The sequence below is a fragment of the Scyliorhinus torazame genome, chromosome 12, assembly GCF_047496885.1.
Source record: "Scyliorhinus torazame isolate Kashiwa2021f chromosome 12, sScyTor2.1, whole genome shotgun sequence".
Lineage (NCBI taxonomy): Eukaryota > Metazoa > Chordata > Chondrichthyes > Carcharhiniformes > Scyliorhinidae > Scyliorhinus > Scyliorhinus torazame.
The window spans coordinates 8,397,930-8,424,280 of NC_092718.1; the positions used below are offsets into that span (position 1 = coordinate 8,397,930).

Sequence of the window (26,351 nt, forward strand, 5' to 3'; positions counted from 1 at the left end):
CGCAATTTACTCAGGAATTCTGTAACGGACTCCCCCGGGATTCTCCCAGCCGTATTAAAACGGTAACGATAGAGGACAATTGGCAGCTTTGGGTCATAATGGTTCTGCACCAGGTCCACAAGCTTGTAAAAAGTTTTAGCGTCAGGGCCACTGGGTAAGTTTAAACATCGGGGTCCCACATGCAGTCAAGAGGATTACCTTCTACTTCTCATCCCCTTCAATGCTGCTCATGTGAAAGAAATAACGTATGCGCTCAACATACTGGACCCAGTCTTCTACGTTTGCATCGTACGCCTCGAGTTTGCATTTCTGGGTTCTGTTTCCCCACCGGAGCTGCTTTCTCTGCTGTGTAAATGCTACCTGGAATCCCATCCTTGTCGCCAATGTAATAATTCTCTCTAAATGTTGGAAAGACCAAGGAACTGATCATCGACTTCAGGAAGCGCAGCACGACACACACTCCCGTCTGCATCAATGGCTCCAAAGTGGAGATGGTCGATAGCTTTAAGTTCCTGGGGGTCACCATCACCAGCAGTCTCTCCTGGTCCACTCACGTTGATGCAACAGTCAAGAAAGCCCAACAACGTCGCTACTTCCTACGGAAGCTAAAGTAATTTGGCATGTCTGCACCGACTCTCACAAACTTCTACAGATGTGCCATAGAGAGCACCCTATCCGGCTGCATCACAGCCTGGTATGGCAACTGCTCGGTCCAAGATCGCAAGAAACTGCGGAGTGTGGTGAACTCATCACACAAGCTTGCCATCCTCACATTGATTCTGTCTACACCTCCCACTGCCTCAGGAAGGCAGACAGCATTATCAGAGACCCCTCCCACTCAGAATTGCCTTCTTCCAGACGGGATATATCCAAGGATTCTATGGGAAGCAAGAGATGAAATTGCAGAGCCGTTGGCAATGATCTTTTCGTCCTCACTGTCAACAGGGGTGGTACCAGGGGATTGGAGAGTGGCGAATGTCGTGCCCCTGTTCAAAAAAGGAACTAGGGATAACCCTGGGAATTACAGGCCAGTTAGTCTTACTTCGGTGGTAGGCAAAGTAATGGAAAGGGTACTGAAGGATAGGATTTCTGAGCATCTGGAAAGACACTGCTTGATTAGGGATAGTCAGCACGGATTTGTGAGGGGTAGGTCTTGCCTTACAAATCTTATTGAATTCTTTGAGGAGGTGACCCAGCATGTGGATGAAGGTAAAGCAGTGGATGTAGTGTACATGGATTTTAGTAAGGCATTTGATAAAGTTCCCCATGGTAGGCTTCTGCACAAAGTAAGGAGGCATGGGATAGTGGGAAATTTGGCCAGTTGGATAACGAACTGGCTAACCGATAGAAGTCAGAGAGTGGTGGTGGATGGCAAATATTCAGCCTGGATCCCAGTTACCAGTGGTGTACCGCAGGGATCAGTTCTGGGTCCTCTGCTGTTTGTGATTTTCATTAATGACTTGGATGAGGGAGTTGAAGGGTGGGTCAGTAAATTTGCAGACGATACGAAGATTGGTGGAGTTGTGGATAGTAAGGAGGGCTGTTGTCGGCTGCAAAGAGACATAGATAGGATGCAGAGCTGGGCTGAGAAGTGGCAGATGGAGTTTAACCCTGAAAAGTGTGAGGTTGTCCATTTTGGAAGGACAAATATGAATGCGGAATACAGGGTTAACGGTAGAGTTCTTGGCATTGTGGAGGAGCAGAGAGACCTTGGGGTCTATGTTCATACATCTTTGAAAGTTGCCACTCAAGTGGATAGAGCTGTGAAGAAGGCCTATGGTGTGCTCGCGTTCATTAACAGAGGGATTGAATTTAAGAGCCATGAGGTAATGATGCAGCTGTACAAAACCTTGGTAAGGCCACATTTGGAGTACTGTGTACAGTTCTGGTCGCCTCATTTTAGGAAGGATGTGGAAGCTCTGGAAAGGTGCAAAGAAGATTTACCAGGATGTTGCCTGGAATGGAGAGTAGGTCTTACGAGGAAAGGTTGAGGGTGCTAGGCCTTTTCTCATTAGAGCGGAGAAGGATGAGGGGCGACTTGATAGAGGTTTATAAGATGATCAGGGGAATAGATAGAGTAGACAGTCAGAGACTTTTTCCCCAGGTGGAACACACCATTACAAGGGGACATAAATTTAAGGTGAAAGGTGGAAGATATAGGAGGGATATCAGAGGTAGGTTCTTTACCCAGAGAGTAGTGGGGGCATGGAATGCACTGCCTGTGGAAGTAGTTGAGTCGGAAACATTAGGGACCTTCAAGCAGCTGTTGGATAGGTACATGGATTACGGGAAAATGATACAGTGTAGATTTATTTGTTCTTAAGGGCAACACGGTAGCATTGTGGATAGCACAATTGCTTCACAGATCCATGGTCCCAGGTTCGATTCCAGCTTGGGTCATTGTCTGTGCGGAGTCTGCACGTCCTCCCCGTGTCTGCGTGGGTTTCCTCCGGGTGCTCCGGTTTCCTCCCACAGTCCAAAGATGTGCGGGTTAGGTGAATTGGCCAATGATAAATTGCCCTTAATGTCCAAATTGCCCTTGGTGGTGGGTGGAGGTGTTGAGTTTGGGTAGGGTGCTCTTTCCAAGAGCTGGTGCAGACTCAAGGGGCCGAATGGCCTCCTTCTGCACTGTAAATTCAATGATAATCTATGATTAATCTAGGACAAAGGTTCGGCACAACATCGTGGGCCGAAGGGCCTGTTCTGTGCTGTATTTTCTATGTTCTATGTTCTATGTTCTTCCAGATCCTTCCATCAGGCAGAAGATACAAAAGTCTGAAGACCCGCACATCCAGACAGAGGAACAGCTTCTTCCCCTCAGCTACAAGACTCCTCAACGTCTCCCCCTCGGACTGATCTGTTTTCTGTAAGAACACTATTCACGATGCCCTATGCTGCTCTTGCTCATGATGTGGAGATGCCAGCGTTGGACTGGGGTGAGCACAGTAAGAAGTCTTACAACACCAGGTGATGCACAATCAATAACTCTCGAGACAAGGGGAGTAATATCTAATTGGCTTTAATCAGCTAGAACTGTACCCAGCAGCTTCGATACAGAAAGTGAAGGCTGCTGGGACGGCATGGGTTCTTATACCCCGCCTCTCAGGGCAGGGCTATGTACGTTAGCCAATGGTAGACTCCTAGGTCTAGCCAATGGTCATTCACCTCTCAGGTACTGCAATACCTGGTATTACCACACCAGGTTTAAAGTCCAACAAGTTTGTTTCAAATCACTAGTTTTCGGAGAGCAGCTCCTTCCTCATTCACCTGCGGAGGGGGTGGGGTGGGGTTAGGGGGGGGGGGGCACAGAGGCCCCCTGTCCGGTTGGTTACAAATAATGTGAGGGGGTTAAATGGTTCAGTTCAAAGGTCCCGGGTATTTGCCCATCAGAAAAGCTTGAGGGCTGATGTGTTCTTTCTACAGCAGACCCATTTGAGATTTAGGGATCAAACAAGGCTGCAGAAAGGATGGGTGAGGCGGCACGGTGGCACAGTGGTTAGCACTGCTGCTTCACAGCTCCAGGCCCCCAGGTTCGATTCCTGCTCGGGTCACTGTCTGTGTGGAGTCTGCACGTTCTCCTCGTGTGTGCGTGGGTTTCCTCCGGGTGCTCCCGTTTCCTCCCACAGTCCAAAGATGTGCAGGTTAGGTGGGTGGGCTATGCTACACTGCCCTTAGTGTCCAAAAAGGTTCGCTGGGGTTACGGGGATAGGGTGGAGGTGTGGGGATAGGGTGGAGGTGTGGGGATAGGGTGGAGGTATGGGCTTAAGCAGGGTGCTCTTTCCAAGGGCCGGTGCAGACTCGATGGGCCAAATGGCCTCCTTCTGCACTGTAAATTCTATGATTCTATTTGTGTTTTGATGCTGGGACACAGGGAATCGCTGGGTGTTGATTAACAAGAGGGTGTTTTTTTCCGTGGTTATTATGGTGGACTCCCGGCAGAGATATGGGGCTGGATTCTCTGTTTTGGGGACTATGTCCCCACGCCGGCGTAAAACCGGTGCAAAACGGCCGATTCGCCGTTTTGCTGGGGGCTAGCAGGGAGACAAGCTTAGAGCTCGCAGCTCCAGCTGCCGAAACGGCCCTGAGCATTTCCTGATCCGTGGCCGCGCATGCGCATGGCGGCGGCTGCAGTGGTCGTGCCGCGCTTATGGCGGACTCAGCCCGCGGACCCAGACTGCAGAAATAGTACCCCCCTTCGGCCGCTCGTGCGTCCCGGACCGCCCACCCACAGTGCCCCCAGCCCCGAATGAAGCCCCCCTGCCCGCAGATTGGCCCTCTCCCGACTGTGGTGGTGCCGGACTGATCTGCAGCCGCCACGCCAAGTTCACGACGGGTGAGACCACACGTGTCCCACGCCGTCGGGAACTCGGCCGGTCGGAGACGGAGCATCGTGGAGCGGGTCTCAGGCAATGGCCTGAGGCCGTGGATACTTGGCGCAGCGTACTCCGAGAATACGCCGCTTTTCAGGGGGCAGAGCATCGCAAAAGCGACACCGCCCCCTCGCCGAATGCGATTTTGGTGTCGGGGAGCAGAGTATCCAGCCCATAGAATAGTTAGTGGGTAGTTCGTGTGGTGTTAGCGGGCACGCAGGTAGTTTTGGTCAACATGTATGCACCGAATTTGGATGACACGGAATTTATTAAGAGGGTGCTGGGTGCTATTCCCGATCACAACTTGCATCAGCTAATTATGGGGGAGAACTTCAATTGTGTTTTAGACCCGAGGTTGGACAGGTCAAGTCCCAAGTCCTTCACGGCATTGAGGGTGGCAAAGGAAGTGTCGAAAATCATGGCGGGGGGCAGACCCATGGAGATTGAGGTGTCTGAGTGATAGAGTTTTCTATTATCGGATTATCGGATCCACATTAAGTGGATCTGCTGCTGGAGATGGGCCGCTCTCAGCGACCCCGTGGAGGTTGGACACGCCATTGCTTGTTGGGAAGGGATTTTCTGAGTGTGTATCCCTGTGACGGTCACAAAGAGTCCAGAACACACTTGTAGAATCGTGAGAAAGTAACTTTTATTCACAATAATATTTACACAGCACCAGTTTGAACCCTGGCTGCCCCTGCATCGTCTGGCTCTGCCAGCTCTGGCGGCTCCCCATGGTCCGCACCATCACGTCGACACCCTCGGTGATGCTCCTCAGTGACTGGGACAAGCTGGCGCAGCGCCTCAGCAATGCCCATCTGAGAGCGGGACATGTTCCTTAGAACCTCATCAAGGTCGGCCTGGTGCTGGTGACATCCCCCAGTGAGTCGGACATTCAGCCAAGACCCTCAGGCACGGCCGTCACCGACTGCGCGACTCCTTGAACACCTTTACTCACGGTGCTGGCATCGTGCCCCAGGCTCTCCACTGTGGTGGCCACCCTGGCAGCGTTGGCCTCGGTGCCACTCATTGCCACCGCCATCTCCTGCGGCCATAGCCTCTGGGACTCCTCCAAGCTGTTATGGATCTGCTGGATAACACTGACATCTCCCTCTGAACGTCCCTATCATCTCCATCAGCTCCGGGTGTACCTCTTCCACAGGCTCAGCATATTACTGGGAACCAGCTGGGTCCTGGGATCCAGCAGACCTCTGACTGCTGTCTGGCCTGGGGGTTCCTGCCTCCACCTGATGTGCATCAGCAGCAGCTGTGTGGTGCCCCGGAAGCCTGTCCTCTAACACTCACCTGCTGAAGGAGCAGAGCTCCGAAAGCTTGTGATTCCAAATAAACCTGTTGGACTTCAACCTGGCGTTGTAAGACTTCTCACTAAGATTTCCCACCGAGGTGTGTGTACCTGCGCTGGTGGAGGGTGGGGGTGATAGCTGTGCCACGACCGCGGTGGCATCCTCGGACTCTCCTCTGAGGTGTTCTCCTCGGAGTCAGGAGAGGGGACCACCCGGGGTGGCTCGGCTCCGATGGCTGGAACCTGCGGGAGATTGGACACGTGTTCAGTGGGAGGGATGGGTCAGTCAGTAAGACAATTACAGCTCACGTTTGACAGGTCCCCTGGGTGGAGTCCGGTGGATCCTCACCTCTGCGGCGTCCACCAGCCTCCGCATGGCTGACCGATCTGTCCTCGGCTACACCGGTCACCTCCAGGGCCCACTCCTCGAAGGACGTGAGAATTCTTATTTCTGGCACTCCTCCGCCCGCCTGGACCCTCGCCCGCCGATTGTGGGAGGGCTTTTCCTGAGGAGACACAGAGAGGGCGTCGTTAGCCACACGCGTGGTTCACAGTGATGGGAGAGGGGATGTGAAGGTGGGATTGGGGGGTTGGGGGATGAGGGGAAGAAGGGGTGAGGGAGGGATGGGAAGTCATTTGGAGAGTTGAGGGGTGGAGGCTCCCGTGGGGTGGAAAGGTCTCGGGGGGGGGGGGGGGGGGAGCGTTGGTGCCTTCTCACTCTCACTGCCCCGTTTAGGTCATTGACCTTCCTGCACTGCTGGCCCGTCCTCTTGTCCATACTATTTCAACTTGTGGCTGCCGCCAACTCATCCCAGGCAGCACTGGCTGTCCTGTGGCTAATCTTCCTGGACCCTCCGGGGAACAGGACATCCCTCCTGGCCTTCACCACGTCCAGGGGCCTTCCCATGTCAGCGTCCCCAAATCTTGGAGCCCGTCTCCTGGTCGCCATTGTTGCGAGCTGGCTGGGGTTGGCTGAGCAAGTGCAGTTTAAGTGCTGTTCGGCCTTGTTAGCGGGGGGCTGGCGAGCGCGGTGCCGGTGAATCGGCTGGCGAGCCGTTATTTACGGTGAGAAGCCCGTGAGGCCTCGTTAAACGGACCAGTTAACATTGAATGCATTTCCGGCCTCGCTGGGCGGAGCACCAGGAAGCTCGCAGTAATTCCCGCTCGCTACCACACTTCGAAATGTTTCTGGAGAATTACACCTGAAGTATAATTACTAAATTTGCTGATAACACAAAGGTGGGTAGGAGGGTTTGTTGTGAAGAGGACATCAGGCAGAAGGCTGTAAATGAGTGGCCAAAAATCTGGCAGGTGGAGTGTAAGGTGAGAAAATGTGAACTTGTCCACTTTGGCAGCGAGAATAAAAAGAAATATGTTGTTAGAAAGGAGGGAAATCTACCGTACAGAGGGATCTGGATGTCCTAGTGCATGAATCACAAAACATTAGTATTCAGGGACAAGGGAGGGAAATGAAATGTTGGTAGATATTGCAATGGGAAGCAAGTATGAAAATAGAAACGTTTTGTTACAGTTGTACAGGCCATTGGTGAGACCACATCTGGAATACTGTGTATAATGTTCACACGACTGATCCCTGGGCTGAGGGGGACAGGTTTGGCCTGTATTTTTTGGTGTTTAGAAGAACAGGAGGTGGGACTTATTATGAAGGACACAATTAAAAAAATAAGATTCTCCGACCCGGCGGCGGCTTCACCATTTTCGGGCGCCGGCGGGATCGCCGCCATGCCGGTCGGGGGCCGTTGACAGCGCCACCCCGCCCCCCGGCGATTCTCCAGGCCCCGATGGGCCGAGTGGCCGACGTGGTTGGCAGAGTCCCGCCGGCGTGGATTACTCACCTCCCACGCGGCGGGCTGGTTCCGTGGGGGCCTACTTTACTCCGCGCCGGGCCCTTGTAGGGCTCCGCCATATTGCCCGGGGGCCGGCGCGGAGAAGGCAACCCGCGCACATGCGCCGAATCACGTCGGTCGTTCCGCGCATGCGCGAAAATACGCCGGCCATTCTGCGCATGCGCGAACTCGCGCGGGCCGTCCCGCGCCGGCTGGAGCTGCGGGGACCACTCCGGCGGCAACCGAGCCCCCTAGGAAGAGGCAAATTCCTCACTTTCGGGGGCCGTTGACGCCGGAGTCGTCCGCTCCGGTTTTCACGCTGGCGTGGGGACATAGCCTCATATTTAGAGAATCCCACGCAAGGCGTCTCCCATTTATTTTTTGAAAATAATTTTTATTAAAGTTTTCACAAAATATCAACAACAAAATGTAAAAGGAGCCCAGTAGAATTAAATACAAAACCAAACAAAACAACCCCCGTGCCCCCCTCCCCCTATACATAAATAATAAATTAACACCCCGAATTAACACATAGCAAATATATACACCCCCTCAGATCCCCCAGTATAGACAAACAAAAATAAAATAGAACCCCCCCCCCCGGGTTGCTGCTGCTGACCATTGTCTATCGTTCTGCCAGAAAGTCTAAGAACGGTTGCCACCGCCTGAAAATCCGTTGTACCGATCCTCTCAAGGCGAATTTCACCCTCTCCAATTTAATGAACCCTGCCATATCGCTGATCCAGGATTCCACGCTCGGGGGCCTCGCAGCCTTCCACTGAAGAAGAATCCTTCGCCGGGCTACCAGGGACGCAAAGGCCAGAATACCGGCCTCTTTCGCCTCCTGCACTCCCGGCTCCTCTGCCACCCCAAATATTGTGAGCCCCCAGCCCGGTTTGACCCTGGATCCTACCACCCTCGACACCGTCCTCGCTACGCCCTTCCAAAATTCCTCCAGCCCAGAACATATGGGTGTGATTTGCTGGGCTCCCTGAGCACCTAACACACCTGTCTCACCCCCAAAAAAACGGCTCATCCTTGTCCCGGTCATGTTTGCCCTGTGCAGCACCTTAAACTGTATGAGGCTGAGCCTCGCGCACGAAGAGGAATAGTTCACCCTCCCAAGGACATCAGACCACGTCCCCTCCTCAATCTCCTCCCCCAACTCCTCCTCCAACTTACCTTTCAGCTCCTCCACCGAGGCCTCCTCCTCCTCCTGCATCACCTGGCATGTTGCCGAGATCTTCCCCTCTCCAACCCACCCCCCCGAGAGCACCCTGTCCAGTACCGTGCGTGGCAGCAGCAGCGGGAATTCCACCACTTGCCGCCTGGCAAACGCCCTTACCTGTAGATACTTAAAGGTGTTCCCCAGGGGGAACCCGTACTTCTCCTCTAGCTCACCCAGGCTCGCGAACTTCCCATCCACAAACAGGTCCCCCAACCTTCTTATCCCTGCCCTGTGCTACCCTGAAAACCCTCCATCTAGTCTCCCTGGGACAAACCGATGGTTCCCCCGTATCGGGGTCCACACCGAGGCCCCCACTTCCCCCCTGTGCCGCCTCCATTGCCCCCATATTTTGAGGGTAGCCGCCACCACCGGGCTCGTGGTGTACCTCATTGGAGGCAGCGGCAGCGGCGCCATTGCCAGCGCCCCCAGACTTGTACCCTCACAGGACGCTCACATTGAGCGTCTCCAACCTCTTCAATGCCGCCCCCTCCTCCTCCATCACCCATCGCCGCATTGGCGGCCCAGTAGTACCCACAGAGGTTGGGCAGCGCCAGCCCCCCCCCCCCATCCCTACTCCGCTCCAGGAACACCCTTCTCACCCTCGGAGTCCCTCGCGCCCACACAAACCCCGTTATGCTCCTGTTGACCTGCCTAAAGAAGGCCTTCGGGATAAGAATGGGGAGGCACTGGAACAGGAACAAAAACCTTGGGCGCACTGACATCTTGACTGACTGTACCCTACCCGCCAGGGACAGCGACAACGCGTCCCACCTCTTATTCTCCTCCTCCATTTGCTCCACCAGCCTCGTGAAATTAAGTCTATGCAGGGCCCCCCCCAGCTCCTAGCCACCTGGACCCCCAAATACCTGAAGTTCCTCTACGCCCTTTTCAGTGGGAGCACATCAATACCCCTCTCCTGGTCCCCTGGGTGAACCACGAACAACTCGCTCTTCCCCATGTTGAGCTTGTACCCTGAGAAATCCCCGAACTCCCTGAGGATCCTCATTACCTCCGGCATTCCCCCCACCGGATCCGCCACATACAGCAGCAGGTCGTCTGCATAGAGCGACACCCTATGCTCCTCCCCACCCCGCACCAACTCCCTCCAGCTCCTCGACTCTCTCAGTGCCATAGCCAGGGTTTCAATCGCCAGTGCGAAGAGCAGGGGGGACAGGGGACACCCATGCATTGTCTCTTGATGCAACCGAAAGTACTCAGACCTCCTCTTGTTCATGGCCACACTTGCCATCGGGACCTCGTACAACATCCTAACTCACCTGACGAACCCCTCCCCAAACCCAAACCTCTTCAGCACCTCCCACAAGTACCCCCACTCTACCCTATCGAAGGCTTTCTCAGCGTCCATCGCCACCACTATCTCCGCCTCCCCCTCCCTCGCCGGCATCATGATAACGTTCAGGAGCCTCCGCACATTCGCGTTCAACTGCCTCCCCTTCACAAACCCCGTCTGGTCTTCGTGGATAACCTGCGGCACCCAATCCTCAATCCTCGTGGCTAAGACCTTCGCCAGCACCTTGGCATCTACATTTAGCAAGGAAATCGGTCTGTAAGACCCACACTGCAGAGGATCCTTGCCCCGCTTCAGGATCAAGGAGATCAGTGCCCGGGACATCGTCAGGGGCAAAGCCCCCCCCATCCCTTGCCTCATTGAAGGTCCTAACTAGCAACGGGCCCAACAGGTCCACATATTTTTTGTAGAATTCGACCGGGAAACCATCCGGCCCCGGTGCCTTCCCCGCCTGCATGCTCCCTATCCCTTTGGCCAGCTCCTCCAGCCCAATCAGGGCCCCTAATCCTGCCACCAGTCCCTCCTCCACCTTCGGGAACCTCAATTGGTCCAGAAAGTGGCCCATCCCTCCCTCCTCCAGTGGGGGCTCGGACCGATACAGTTCCTCATAAAAGACCCTGAAGACCCCATTGATGCCAACCCCACTCCGCACCACACTCCCTCCCCTATCCTTAACTTCACCGATCTCCCTAGCTGCGTCCCGCTTCCGAAGCTGATGCGCCAGCATCTGACTTGCCTTTTCCCCATATTCATAAACTGCCGCTTGGGCCTTCGTCCACTGCGCCTCCGCCTTCCTGGTGGTCAACAGGTCGAATTCGGCGTGGAGGCTACGCCTCTCCCTCAACAGTCCCTCCTCTGGCACCTCCACATACCTCCTGTCTGCCCTCACCATCTCCCCCACCAGCCTCTCCCTCTCCCTCTGCTCCCTCCTCTCCTTGTGGGCCCTAATGGAGATCAGCTCTCCCCTAACCACCGCCTTCAGCGCCTCCCAGACCATACCCACTCGGACCTCCCCGTTATCATTGGCCTCCAGGTATCTCTCTATGCTTCCTCGGACCCGCTCACTCACCTCCTCGTCCGCCAACAGCCCCACCTCTAGGCGCCACAACGGGCGCTGGTCCCGCTCCTCCCCCAGCCCTAGGTCTACCCAATGCGGGGCGTGATCCGAAATGGCTATCGCCGAGTACTCGGTATCCTCTACCCTTGCTATCAGCGCCCTGCTCATAATAAAAAAGTCAATCCGGGATTAGGCCTTATGAACGTGCGAGAAGAATGAAAATTCCCTAGCCCCCGGCCTTGCAAATCTCCAAGGGTCCACCCCGCCCATCTGGTCCATAAACCCCCTCAGCACTTTAGCCGCCGCCGGCCTCCTACCCGTCCTAGACCTGGAGCGATCCAGTGCCGGATCCAACACCGTGTCCCCCCCCCCCCATTATCAGGCCCCCCCGCTTCCAAGTCCGGGATCCGACCCAACATGCGCCGCATAAAACCCGCATCGTCCCAGTTCGGGGCGTACACGTTGACCAGCTTCACCCTCTCCCCTACAGCTTACCACTTACCATTACGTACCTGCCGCCATTGTCTGTCACAATGCTCGACGCCTCGAACGACACCCTCTTTCCCACCAAGATCGCGGCGTCTCCCATTTTTGATGGAGATGTGGAATTCTCTTCCCCAGCAAACACGGAGGCACGGTCATTGAGTATTTTTAAGGTTGAGCTCGATAAATTCTTGTTTAACGAGGGGGTCAAAGGCTATCGGGGGGGGGGACAGGAAAGTAGAGTCGGGATGACGATTAGATCTGCCACAATCTTATCAAATGGAGAAGCAAGCTCGAGGGGCAAGATTGCCCATTCCTGCTCCATATTCATATCCATCACAAACAGACTTTGAAAGAAGATTAAAAATGAAGTTATAAAAATCTGGCGACTGATCACCATGGAGAAATGTAACAACATTCCATTAGTTTTTCAGCACCAGGTCAGTCACTCAGCAGTGGTTAGAACTCAGATCACCTGTTAAGAACCCAGTTCATAATAATAATAATCGCTTATTGTCACAAGTAGGCTTCAATGAAGTTACTGTGAAAAGCCCCTAGTCTCCACATTCCGGCGCCTGTTCGGGGAGGCTGGTACGGGAATTGAACCCGTGCTGCTGGCCTTGTCCTGCATTACAAGCCAGCTGTTTAGCCCACTGTGCAAAACCTGAGTTAAACCTCAGTGAACAAGACTTAATTTTATGTGGCACTTTGACGATGGGGGAAACAGAAATAGGGAAGTTCTTATCTTGTGTTCATCGTCAGTTGCAAGATTAATTGCATCTTCTAACGTTCTCAGCTCTCCTCTTACCATTATTTACTGGCGCAACATTAAAAAGGCCTTTCCAGTGAAAGAGAGCATGTCTTTTTTCACATTTTATACTTCAAAGGTGATCCATTTTCTTCCATCAAAATGTTCACATAAATCCTCCACCAATCACCTTGCCTCAATTGTCCTCTTGTCTCCTTTTGGATTTAGTGGGTGGTTGTGTAATCACACGAGGGAGATACGTCGATGGGCTGTGATGAAGTGGGGGGGAGTGGGGGGAGGCTAGTGTGGAAGGTTGGGCTGAAGGGCCTGTTTCTGTGCTGTAAATTCTCTGAGTGGGATTTTACAGTCCCTTCCACTGGCCAGAACCTCTCGTCCCACCGAAGTCAATGGACCTTCGCGCTGACCCTAGCTCTTGGGTTTGAAGAACAAAGAACAAGACAGCACAGGAACAGGCCCTTCAGCCTTCCAAGCCTGTACCACCGGAATTGGATCCTGGATCACAAAATAAACTTGCCGGTAGTTTCATTCTGTATTTATTGCTGTGTTTATATCAGACACTTCTGCCTAACTATGTTCACTGTCACAGGTGATATATTACATTGTAAAGCAACCAGGATTATTTTGCAGTAATGTGTCTTTTATGCCACATGGTGGCACCGAGACGGGTTGGGGGGAGGGGGGGGGCACAGGGCAAGGGGCACACGCCGCAGTACGATTTGCAAACTAGTGAAGCTTGTTAATACAGCACACCACAAAGATTACACACTTCTCCATTTACTTTGCTGATTTCATTGCCTCCTCCCCCTCTTGTCACGAATGTTCCAGAAAAGAGGCTGTTACTAAGCTTCTGCACACACAACCCTTTGCCCAGTTTCACATTTGGTTCTGATTTAGCAGCTGCCTGGTTGTAGGAGGAAGTAGAAGTGTTTGGCTGTACAGGAAAAGGGGAATTCCAGCCTGTGCTTTGTTCAAAGGGCTGGCTGAAAAATGGGACTGTTAAAGGCACTTATCTCAATCTTCGTACTTTCGCACACTGTGGGCAGCCTGACAGAGTTTTCTTTCAAAGGTAAGCAAGTTTTTTATTTGAACAACACGGTACACTGATATCTGTTTGTTCCATTCAACCTCGGGGGAGCTGGTTACATCTGTGCAACAGGGGAGATTTTGATCATCAGAGCTGTTACGATCTGTTTGGGAGGACAAGATTGAGAAGTAACTTTCACAAAGTGGATTTGATAAATACTTGAAAAAGCAAACATTTTCTGGGCTCTGAGGAAGGAGATGGGGAGTGGGACTAATTGGATAGTTCTTCCACACAATCAGCTTCAGGCAGGAGGACCTAAGTGACTCCCTTCTGTGTGTGCTCTTCCATTATTTGATTTTAAACTCAGACACTGTTGCAACCATGCAGGCATCTAGCTTGGATCCAAGGTTGCAAAACATTGAGAATTTGCATAAGTCTCAATGGCCTCACCGTTTCTTCCCCTTCTGAAAATGCTGGCTGCTATTGAGGGAAGTTCCACCAGCGACAGCTAGTCACCAGTTCCTGCACCTAGGCTGTGAATTCAGAGTTTCCATTACAATGGACCTCCTGCCACCTGTGCACACACACACCATTTTTCCATGTTGTTTCTGGTAATAGTACAAAATGACAGACTGGGATTGTTGGAATTCTTGTTAAAAAATAAATTCAGAGCACCCTATTCTTTTTTTCTCAATTAAAAGGCAATTTATTGTGGCCAATTCACCCACCCTGCACATCTTTGGTGTGTGGGGGTGAGACCCACGCAGGCACGGGGTGAATGTGCAAACTCCACACGGACCGTGACCCGGGGCCAGGATCGAACCTGGGACCTCGGCGCCATGAGGCAACAGTGCTAGCCACTGCATTACCGTGCCACCCTCAGAGTTGTTGGAATTCAAGTGGTGGCTGAACCTCAGAGGTCATGGGTTCAAAGTTCAGCCCAGAAACCTGAGCAGATAATTGAGACTGACAATCCCGGTGAAGCACTGAAGGGCTGCCTCAAGTGGTGCCAACTTTCGGATAAGATGTTAAATCAAAGTTCCATCTACCCTCTTGGGTAAATGATCCCATGACACTATTTTGAAGAAGAGCAGGCGTTCTCCGTGATGTTCTGTCCAATGTTGAACCATCAACCAATATCAATTTTAAAAATGATTTGGTCATGAATAATAATCTTTATTATTGTCACAAGTAGGCTTACATTAACACTGCAATGAAGTTACTGTGAAAATCCCCTCGTCGCCACATTCCGGCGCCTGTTCGGAATCACAGAGGGAGAATTCAGAATGTCCAATTCACCTAACAAGCACGTCTTTCAGGACTTGTGGGAGGAAACCGGAGCGCCCGGAGGAAACCCACGCAGACACGGGGAGAACGTGCAGACTCCGCATAGACGGTGATCCAAGCCGGGAATCGAACCTGGGAGCCTGGTGCTGTGGAGCAACAGGGCTAACCACTGTGCTACCGTGCCGCCCACATTATCACATTGCAGCTTGAGATCTTGCAAATTAGTGTCTCATTTCTTACATTATAGCAGTCAAAGTACTTCATTGGCTGTGAAAGATTTTGGGTTGTCCTGATGTTGTGAAGGCACTGTTTAAATGCAAGTTCGCTCTCTCTCTTGCTTGTGCCCACTTTCCTCCCAAAAACCAGGAATTAACAATTTCCTTCCCTATTTTGCCACTTTCTCTGTCTGTTACACATGCTCTGAAATGTGGTTATGTTTTTTTTTCACCCACACTGATAGTCTGATGTGGGAAAATTTGCACCTTGACAAATACATGAATAGGATGGGAATAGAGGGATATGGACCCCGGAAATGTGGAAGATTTTAGTTTAGACAGGCAGCATGGTCGGCACAGGCTTGGAGGGCCGAAGGGCCCGTTCCTGTGCTGTACTTTTCTTTGTCCTTTGTTCTCTCATGGTTCCACCACTCTCCCCGTCCTAACACTCAACTGACTGAGCTCAGACCTCAGTGCATGACTCTCCTTTTGATATTTCTCTCTGACCTTGCTGGGGGCTGTTTGACCTTCACTCTCTGTCTTTCTGTTGCAATAGAGCAGCGGTCTGAAACTACTCGGTTGCAGGAACATAGTGGGGAGTAATAAGCGAAGTGTCATGGAGATCAGTGCTGCAGCCTCAACTATCATCTTGCTTTGAATGAAAGGACCAAATGTATGGCTGCTAAATGTGCTGGTGACACAAAGGGTAGATAGGAAAGTAAGTTGAGAAGAGGACATAAGGAGTCGCAAAGGAATCTGGATAGGTTAAGTGAATGGACAGATGGAGTATAATCTGGGAAAATGGGAACTTGTTATTGGCAGAATGGATAGGAAAGCAGAATATTATTTGAATAGAGAGAGATTTCAGAACTCAGTGGTATAGAGAAGGTCCACATGATGGATATCTGGGATGAAGGGATTTTCTTATGAGGAAAGGTTGGGGCTGCATCCATTGCAATTCAGAAGAGATGATCTTATTGAACCGTATAAGATTCTGAGGGGACTTGACAGGGTGAAAGAATGTTTCCCTTTGTGGGAGAGGCTGGAACTGGGGGCTACAGTTTAAAAATTGAAGTCTCCCCCATTTAGGAGGGAAGAGAGGAAAAATGTTTCAATCATTAGTCTGAGGAATTCTGTTTGTCGGAGAATGGTGGAGGGTGATTGAATATTTTTAAGGCTGAGTTAGGTGGACTTTTGGGTGGCAAGGAGGTCAAAGGGCGTTGGAGGTAGTCAGAACAGTAGAGGCCTCAACCAGGTCAACCATGATATTAACAATAGGCGGAGCTGCCTCAAGGGGCAAAATGGCTACACCTGCTCCTAATTCATTTGTTCATACATTTTTAACAGTCAATTTCAGGTAAATATTGAAGCCCTCTACTGACCCTATCACTCAGGGCGGTTCACATCTGTGGCCGCAATGGGAGACTACAGCCTACAGTTAAGATGCCATGGCGAGGCAGGGCAAAATTGGATTGTGTTGCCACAACCCTCATAATCTAGTAATCTCCTGCCACCATCTACTGGGAGATCCATAACATGAATGGTTACCAATTGGGACAGTATTGATTGGAAGAATATTGATTGGGATGAGGTAGTAGTAATTGGAACAACAAACTGACTACAGGACAAGAGAGGAGAAAATGGTAAAAATGTGCTCACTGAGGATAATTGTCTTGTTTATTTTCCAGAAATAAGTTTTTTCAAGGAATGGATGATCAAGGTAAATATTTATTTTCTGTTTTTTGGGGCAGTTTTTTCCTATTCGAATGACTTGTGTCTCCCTCGCTTTGAGACTTGTTCAATCTCATTGCACTAAGACACTGCTTCTATCTGATGACTTACTAACTCTCGTCCTGGATTCCAAGACTTGAAATCATAACCCTTTGTTCTGAAATAATTAAGGCGGTTCTGGTGGGCAGGTAGATGTGAAACATCTCATGGCTTTATTGGAAGAACAAGGGGGTCCTCCCAGTCACCTGGCCAATGCTCCCCACCCCAACCCCCTGGACACCCCAAAAAAAACATTAGCAAAAAAACCTTAGAGGTACCCAAGAAGATCTGTCTGTTTTAGATAAACTCTCCACTGAATCAATAACCAGAAGACACCAGTTCCATTGAATTGACTAAAGAACCAGAGGGAAGTGAGAATTGTTCTCACGCAGCAGGATGTTGTGAACTGGAATGTGTCACCTGAAAAGGCAGTGGGAGCAAATGCAAATGCAACTTTGAAAAGTGAATTGAATAAATACTTAAAGGGCAATAATTACAGGACCATGGGGAAAGAGCATGCGATGTGACTGATGGGACATTTCTTTCAAAGAGCTTACATAGGGATGATGACCCAACTGTCCTGTGCTGTAACATTCTAGGCTCTGGATTTCCCTCCCTAACCCTCTCCGCCTCACTACCTCTCAATCCTCCTTTAAGATGCTCCTTAAAACTTGTGTTATCGTAGCCTTGGGTTCTCGATGTGTTAGTCATGGGTAAGGACTTGCAGACAATTCTGGAGTCAAGGCTGTTGGTAAACTCTTATCTTTCATTGAACATTATACTACCTTTGTACAATACAAGGTTCTCCACAGAACTATCTCTCTCCATGCCCTGTGTCATGTGACCTTGAGTGATGATGATGCGGACTATGGCAATTCTGCCAGCAGGAGTTTCCGGTCTCGCCGTAAGTGACTCCAGCTGCAGATTCCCCGGGGGGCGCGACAGGCGGCCAGCAAATTGCCATTGATTTCAGCAGGACAGGAAGATCCCGTCAGTGGCCAATGGCAAGCTGGGAAAACCCACTGCGGGGGCGGGGGGGGGGGGGGGGGGGGGGGGGGGGGGGAGATTCCAGCCTGTATGTTTACATATGTAACGTTAACCCTTTATGCTACAAAACTGCCTTTGTGACCAAGCGGTCGATCATGTATCTTCATATCTCCATATTTTATTTGCTAACCGCTCCCGTGAAGCACCTTGGGACAATTCACGACGTTGAAAGTCAGATGTAAATGCATAATGTTATTGTTGATTCCAAGTGATAATTTACTTACTTCCATTCTTTGCAAACAGCACAACAAAAACTATACCCCAGAAGAGTATGAGCACAGGCTACAGACCTTTATCCAGAAAAAAAGAAAGATTGAAGTTCACAACAGCGCTGGACATTCTTTTCAAAGTAAGTTTCACTCAAACAGTGTTACAGCTGCATTCTGGCATTTCCTCCTGTTGAGGCTTGAGCAGATCCATCGTTTTTTTAAATTAGGTATGGGTTATGGAACCAAGGGTTATGCTTGGTGTCCAGATACAGGTCAGTCATGATCTAATTGAGCGGTGCAACAGGCTGGAGGGGGGGAATGGCCCCTTCCTTTTTTGATGTTTGCAAATAGCCTGGAGAATACAAGTTTAAACAGAGAGAAACGGTAAACATAAAGGTTGAGATGTCAAGGAAAATAAGAACAGGAGGCAACAATTTAGCCCTTCAAGCAGGTGTAGTCATTCAAAGACATCGTGGCTGGGGCGGCACGGTGGCGCAGTGGTTAGCACTGCTGCCTCACGGTGCCGAGGTCCCAGGTTCAATCCCGGCTCTGGGTCACTGTCCGTGCGTAGTTTGCACATTCTCCCCGTGTCTGCGTGGGTCTCACCGCCACAAGCCAAAGATGTGCAGGGTGGGTGGATTGGCCGCGCTAAATTGCCCCTTAATTGGAAAAATGAATTGGATACTCTAAATTTTTTTAAAAAGAGATTGTGGCTTATCTGCGCTCTAACTCCATGGGTGCGATCTACCGGCCCATGAAGTTAGAGGAGCGGGCCCTGGAGGTGACCGGTGTGGCCGAGGACAGGGCGGTCACCAACGCCCGAACAGGACCGCGACGTGGCTGGTAGATGCCAGGAGAAGCTTCCCGCGGGCTTCCCAACAGCCAGTGCGTCTTGCGAGATTTACCCGGACCTCGCGAGGCAGCACGATCAGGATCCCGGCCACAATGGGCATGGGCAAGCCGGGCGTCTAAGTAGAGTAGGTTTTAAACCTACTAAGGCGTATTCACCCGGGATCTACCGGCCTCTCAGCATCTAACGGCCTCCCCAGGGAATCCCCAGCTGGCCTCGGTTCAATACTGGTCCACCAAATCATAAACCAGCAGAACGCCACCCAGTGAGGGGGGGTGGGGGGGGGGCTCCCGGGCCATCGGAGGCCCCTGGGTGGTCAAGGAGAATGCAGGGTGGCCCCCTGACCCTCGCCCTGGAATACGGGCACGTTGGCACTGCCATCCTGGTGGTTTCCGCCCACCCCCGGCTCCCGTGAGAACACCGCAGAGGGGAGCTCCGAGGACACCACTGTATTCGCGGCACAGCGGGGCTCCAGGTCATCGGGTTCCACACCCTGTAGTGCAGACACCCGCACATCACGTTACCTGGACCGGACGCTAATCCCTTCCCCGATGCACACACCCACCCTCCGGTCACTGAAATATCCCTGGTTGAGCAGCCCCAGTGCCCTAGGCTCATTGCCTGGGAGTGAAGATGGCCACTCACCTCCTCGGGTCCCCACAGCAGCCCTTCACGTTTTTAAGAAGGTATACTAAGGGGGTAGCATGGTGGTTAGCACTGTGGCTTCACAGCTCCAGGGTCCCAGGTTCGATTCCGGCTTGGGTCACTGTCTGTGTGGCGTCTGCACGTTCTCCCCGTGTGTGCGTGGGTTTCCTCCGGGTGCTCCGGTTTCCTCCCACAGTCCAAAGATGTGCAGGTTACGTGGATTGGCCATGCTAAATTGCCCTTAGTGTCCAAAATTGCCCTTAGTGTTGGGTGGGGTTACTGGGTTATGGGGAGAGGGTGGAGATGTGGGCTTGGGTAGGGTGCTCTTTCCAAGAGCCGGTGCAGACTCGATGGGCCGAATGGCCTCCTTCTGCACGGTAAATTCTATGAAATCTATGAAATCTAATCGGTGCACGCCTGACCACTTGCTGGCGAGGCGGTTAGATCACGGGAGTCCGTTCAGTAGGCAGTCATTCCCGTTAATTGTATGGAGATGGCCTTAATGGTGATTATTGGTTTCTCGCCACGCTCAGCCATGCCTGTCACCGACTGAGCCACGCCTTGGACACCTCCATTCATGCTGCCGACATCATGCACCAGGTTCTCCACTGCGGTCGCCACCCGAGAAGTGTTGTCCTCTGTGCCATGCATTGCTGCCGCTATCTCCAGTGCCCGTAGGCTCTGGGACTCCTGCAATCGGCCATGGACCTGCTGGAGTGTCGCTGACATCCTAATATCACGGCTGCAACCTGGTGTCTACATCAGCTCCGGGTAAACCTGGTCCAGAGGATCAGCATTTGACTAGGACCCAGCTGGGTCCTGGGATCCAACAGATCTCCGACTGCTGTCTCGCCTGGGGGTCCCTGCCCCCACCTGATGTACATTGGCAGGTGTGTGGTGCTCACCAGAATGTGCCCCAGAAGCCTGTCCACTTCTGTCACCCACAAAGGTGAGTGTCTCTGCTGGTGAAGGGTAGGGATTACAGCTTTGCCACGAATGCGGTGGTCTCCTCGGAGATCCCCTCTGTGTTCTCATGGGAGGTGGGAGCAGGATGGAACTGTGGGCAGCCCACCATGGGCCGGCACTGTGTGATGAGGATCCCGCAGGAGAATGGACATGGGGTCAGTGGGAGGGATAGCTCATTCGGCATGGCATTAAGAACTCACGTTTGTCAGGTCATCTGGGTGGGGCCCAGTGGAATTTCACCTCTACTCCGTAGGCCAACCTCTGTGACCATGACAGAGCGGTCCTCCTGAACTCCAGGACCCATTCCTCGTTTGGGTGTGAGGACTCTGATATCTGTCATCCCACCGCCCGGACACGGGACACAGAGGGGGCATCGTGAGCCACATGCTTCGTTCATCGTGGGGTGGGGGGAGTGGGGAGGACATGACGAGTATGGGTGGGCGGGGGGGGGGGGGGGGGAAGTAGGGGGATGAGGAGTAGGGGGGATTGGGAGTAGTGGGGGTGGAATTGGGTGGAGTGGGGTCAATGGGGACCTTGGGGGAGGGGAGGCGCGGGTGGCACTGCTGCACATGGGTGGGCTGGGGCAGGGAATGGTGCTGGGTAGGGATGTGCCAGGCGCATGCTCGGGGAGGGGTGTCGGGGTGGCGTGAGAGCTAATGTTAACCCATCAGTGCGGCCTAGTGGAGGTCTTTGATTTTCTTACGGCACTGGGTGCCGGTCCTCCTGGTGATGTCCACGAGCTGGCGGCCGCTGCCACTTCCTCCCAGGCTGCCCCGGCTGCCCTGTGGCTGACCCTCCGAACCCTGCGGGGAGACAGGGAGGGCATCCCGTCTGGTATTGACCATGTCCAGTAATTCTCTCCAGGTCAGCATCCCGGAATCATGGGGCTTGTCTCCTCGGTGGTATGGCTGCGAGCTGCGGGGGGGGTTTGCTCTGCCTTGTTAGCGGGGAGCGGGCGAGTGTGGTCCCAGCGAATCAGCCAGCATGACAGTCATTTGCGGTGTGAACCGCGTGGGCCTCTAAGTGGACCAATGTTTTATAGCGATGCTGACCTCGCCAGGCCGAGCGTCGGGGAGCTCACGGCTGTTCCTACTTGCTATCACGCTTAGAAATGTTTCCATTAAATCACGCCCCATGTATCTGGCCTTTCCCCATGTCCTTTAATTCCTTTGGTTAACAAAAATCCATCTACCTCAGATTTTGTTTACAACGGACATTGCATCACCTGTTTGCGAAAGGGAGATCCAAACTTCTACACCCCTCTTGTAGTGTTTCCGAATTTTGTTCTGATTTTTAGATGCCGTTCCCAGTCCTAGATTCCCCAACCAGTAAAACGAGTTTCTCACAGCAGACCTGAAGTAAATTATCTAATTATATTGATTCAGTAAGAAGTCTTACAACGCCAGGTTAAAGTTCAACAGGTTTGTTTCAAATCACTAGCTTTCAGAGCACTGCTCCTTCCTCAGGTGAGGAAGGAGCCTTCACCTAAGGCGGGGTCAGTGCTCCGAAAGCTAGTGATTTGAAACAAACCTGTTGGACTTTACCCTGGTGTTGTAAGACTTCTTACTGTGCTCACCCCAGTCCAATGCCGGCATCTCCACATTATATTTATTCAGGGTAGGAGCAATTGTAGTTGCTTTTGTGTAATCGTATTTCTGTTCAATTGACACTGGAACACAAGGGAATTTCACAGCCCTGTAACATGTGCATCAACAATATCTGATCTGGTATCTTAAGTGACTCGATGTGACATTTTGTTTTGTAATGCTCCTCTGAAGTGCCTTGCAGGGTTTCATTACATTAAAAGCACAGGTAAACAAATTTGCGATATGGGGGTTGTGAACATTGGTTTTGACAGTACCCGAAAATGTGAAAGGGACAGCGCAGTGACGCACAATTACCCAGAGAGGTATTTCAAGAATCTAATTTATTATTTTTGTTCATTCGCTCTACACAGTGGGACTCAACCAGTTTTCCGATTTGACCTTCAGTGAATTTAAGTCGCTGTATTTGCTGCAGAAACCACAGGTAACAGCCTCTCTCAGCTGGCCTTCGGCCCGAGTGTATGCTATCTCCCCTCGCTTTGTGCTGGACCTTCTGTGCATTCTGCTCGACCTCTGCACCCCTCACCTATAGTTTTCCATTCAAACTCTGTTGCCAAAAGTACACGGTCGAGGTTGATTGTGCACACATCCCCAAGGGTAAAAATGGCAGAACAAATAAGGAAGGCAGAGAGGATGGGGAACATCCAATGGGGCTTGGCATTGCCCTGTATGCAGTGATCTCTGTATATCAATATACATGATCAATGTATGTAAAACTAGTACAGTCAATTCAACACTAGATGTCTCACTATCAGATGGTACATAAAGGACTTTCCCGCTCTTTCTGGGAGCGTGTGCTTCAGGAGAGTCAACAGACAAGACATAGAATAACTAGAGAGAGAAGTTATTTCATTATTACGTTGTATAGTTAGTTAGTTATCTTTACTGTATTTTATTTCTTTTGCTCATTGAGTATTAAGTAAAAAGGACTCACAAATATTATTTATATTACTCAATAAATTAGTTAATCTTTACAAGAAGACTATTGTTCATTTCATCAACTCGGCTGGTTCAAAGAGGAATATACTATATTACACAAGGTAATATAACACTGTATACACTTTATTCCCAGCTCCTTGTGTGTCCATGCTGAGTTCTATCTCAGTGCCCTTGCTGACATTTTGATGGACTTGGCTAGCAACCATTCCACTCCAATGCAAACCCAATCCACTCCTTTGGTAATATCCCGTAACAGCCTCCCCGGAACAGGCGCCGGAATGTGGCGACTAGGGGCTTTTCACAGTAACTTCATTTGAAGCCTACTTGTGACAATAAACGATTTTCATTTCGTTCATTTCATTTGGTAGAGGGATTGAGTTTCGGAGACATGAGGTCATGTTGCAGCTGTACAAAACTCTGGTGCGGCTGCATTTGGAGTATTGCGTGCAGTTCTGGTCGCCGCATTATAGGAAGGATATGGAAGCATTGGAAAGGGTGCAGAGGGGATTTACCAGGATGTTGCCTGGTATGGAGGGAAGATCTTATGAGGAAAGGCTGAGGGACTTGAGGCTGTTTTCGTTAGAGAGAAGGTTAAGAGGTGACTTAATAGAGGCATACAAGATGATCAGAGGATTGGATAGGGTGGACAGTGAGAGCCTTTTTCCTCGGATGGTGATGGCTAGCACGAGGGGACATAGCTTTAAATTGAGGGGAGATAGTTATAGGACAGATGTCAGAGGTAGGTTCTTTACTCCGAGAATAGTAAGGGCGTGGAATGCCCTGCCTGCAACAGTAGTGGACTCGCCAACACTAAGGGCATTCAAATGGTCATTGGATAAACATATGGATGATAAGGGAATAGTGTAGATGGGTTTTAGAGTGGTTTCACAGGTCGGCGCAACATCGAGGGCCGAAGGACCTGACTGCGCTGTAATGTTCTATGTTCTGTGTTCAATGCTAAGCAGACCCTCAATGCAGATTGGTGCTATTTTTCCTGGAATGCTCTGCTGGGTGACTCTCTGTGTGTTTGGTTTCAGCTTTTGTTTGGAGCTGCAGAGCTGAGCAGAATCCTTTTGAATCTCTCTCCCAGAAGCGGGGAATTCTCTCTCAAATCTTAGCTGGAATTCCCTTCAGGTACACAGAGCAATTAATGAGTACGCAAAGCCTGAAGACAGAGCTGGGGAGGGGAACTTTCCAGGTTCCTCTTCTATTAAAGGTATTAGACCACTCGAAGGTCTCGCAAAAACTACTGCTCTAATAACCTGTTTAGCTGAGCAAGCTGTTGGTGAGTCTGCTGAAGTTGACCACACATCAGAAACCGAGCAGACCTGAAATGCATCTTCCGAGGGTAAGGCTCAGCTCAACACACGTTAAAGTGTGTCCCTGGAGGGGATCCCACAGCCTGAGAATCCAGCTTGAGTGGCCCAGCTTGGTGCCTGTAACTCACTGGAGCAGGCAAGGGTTAAATACCTCAGGCAAATACACAAATTATTGGTCAATTCACTTATGTTGGGACTCCGAGGTCGGAGGGGCTGGAATTGACCGCCCACTTGCCCAGGGTGTCATAACAATGGCGAGTGTTGTCGGAGCTGCCCTCATCCAGGCAAGTGGAGAGTATTCTATTACACTCCTGACTTGTGTCTTGTAGATGGTGGACAGGCTTTGGGGGCGTCAGGAAATGACTTACTCGCTGTAGGAGTCCTGGCCTTTGACCTGCTCTGGTAGCCACAGTATTAGCTAGTCCAGTTCAGTTTCTGATCAATGGTAATCCCCAGGATGCTAATTGTGGGGTTTTCAGCGATGGGAATGCCATTGAATGTCAAGGGGCGATGGTTAGATGCTCTCTTGTAGGAGAAGGTCATTGTCTGGCACTTCTGAGGTGTGAATATAACTTGCCACTTGTCAGCCCGAGCCTCGATATTGTCCAGGTCTCGCTACATTTGGACAGGGACAGCTTCATTATCTGAGGAGTCGCGAATGGTGCTGAACATTGTGCAGTCACCCGCAAACATCCCCACTTCTGACCTTCTGACGGATGGGAGGTCATTGATGAAGCAGCTGAAGATGGTTGGGCTGAGGACACTACAAAGAACAAAGAGCAAAGTAAAGTACAGCACAGGAACAGGCCCTTCGGCCCTCCAAGCCCGTGCCGACCATGCTGCCCAACTAAACTACAATCTTCTACACTTCCTGAGTCCGTATCCCTCTATTCCCATCCTATTCATGTATTTGTCAAGATGCCCCTGAAATGTCACTATCGTCCCTGCTTACCACCTCCTCCGGTAGCGAGTTCCAGGCACCCACTACCCGCTGTGTAAAAAACTTGCCTCGTACATCTCCTCTAAACCTTGCCCCTCGCACCTTAAACCTATGCCCCCTAGTAATTGACCCCTCTACCCTGGGGAAAAGCCTCTGATTATCCACTCTGTCTATGCCCCTCATAATTTTGTAGACCTCTATCAGGTCGCCCCTCAACCTCCGTCGTTCCAGTGAGAACAAACCGAGTTTATTCAACCGATCCTCATAGCTAATGCCCTCCATACCAGGCAACATTCTGGTAAATCTCTTCTGTACCCTCTCTAAAGCCGCCTCATCCTTCTGGTAGTGTGGCGACCAGAATTGAACACTATGCTCCAAGTGTGGCCTAACTAAGGTTCTATACCAATTCTTATACTCAATGCCCCGGCCAATAAAGGCAAGCAAGCCATATGCCTTCTTGACTACCTTCTCCACCTGTGTTGCCCCTTTCAGTGACCTGTGGACCTGTACACCTAGATCTCTCTGACTTTCAATACTCTTGAGTGTTCTACCATTCACTGTATATTCCCTACCTGCATTAGACCTTCCAAAATGCATTACCTCACATTTGTCCGGATAAAACTCCATCTGCCATCTGTCCACCCAAGTCTCCAGACAATCTAAATCCTGCTGTATCCTCTGACAGTCCTCATCGCTTTCCGCAATTCCACCAACCTTTGTGTCGTCTGCAAACTTACTAATCAGACCAGTTACATTTTCCTCCAAATCATTTATATATACTACAAACAGCAAATGTCCCACCACTGATCCCTGCGGAACACCACTAGTCACAGCCCTCCAATTAGAAAAGCATCCTTCCATTGCTACTCTCTGCCTTCTATGACCTAGCCAGTTCTGTATCCACCTTGCCAGCTCACCCCTGATCCCGTGTGACTTCACCTTTTGTACTAGTCTACCATGAGGGACCTTGTCAAAGGCCTTACTGAAGTCCATATAGACAACATCCACTGCCCTACCTGCATCAATCATCTTTGTGACCTCCTCGAAAAACTCTATCAAGTTAGTGAGACACGACCTCCCCTTCACAAAACCATGCTGCCTCTCACTAATACATCCATTTGCTTCCAAATGGGAGTAGATCCTGTCTCGAAGAATTCTCTCCAGTAATTT

The 26,351-nt window shown here is 51.2% G+C and overlaps 1 protein-coding gene across 1 annotated transcript in view; it reads left to right on the plus strand.

Moving 5' to 3' along the window:
- The first annotated feature begins 13,141 nt into the window (after window positions 1–13,141).
- The window catches only part of LOC140387376 (pro-cathepsin H-like), a 53,302-nt gene continuing 40,092 nt past the window's right edge, over window positions 13,142–26,351 (plus strand). The window contains exons 1-4 of the mRNA XM_072470379.1: window positions 13,142–13,432; window positions 16,581–16,612; window positions 17,953–18,058; window positions 22,337–22,407. Coding sequence (XP_072326480.1) covers window positions 13,354–13,432; window positions 16,581–16,612; window positions 17,953–18,058; window positions 22,337–22,407 — 288 coding nt within the window. The 5' untranslated portion in view covers window positions 13,142–13,353. The remainder of the gene's footprint in view (window positions 13,433–16,580; window positions 16,613–17,952; window positions 18,059–22,336; window positions 22,408–26,351) is intronic.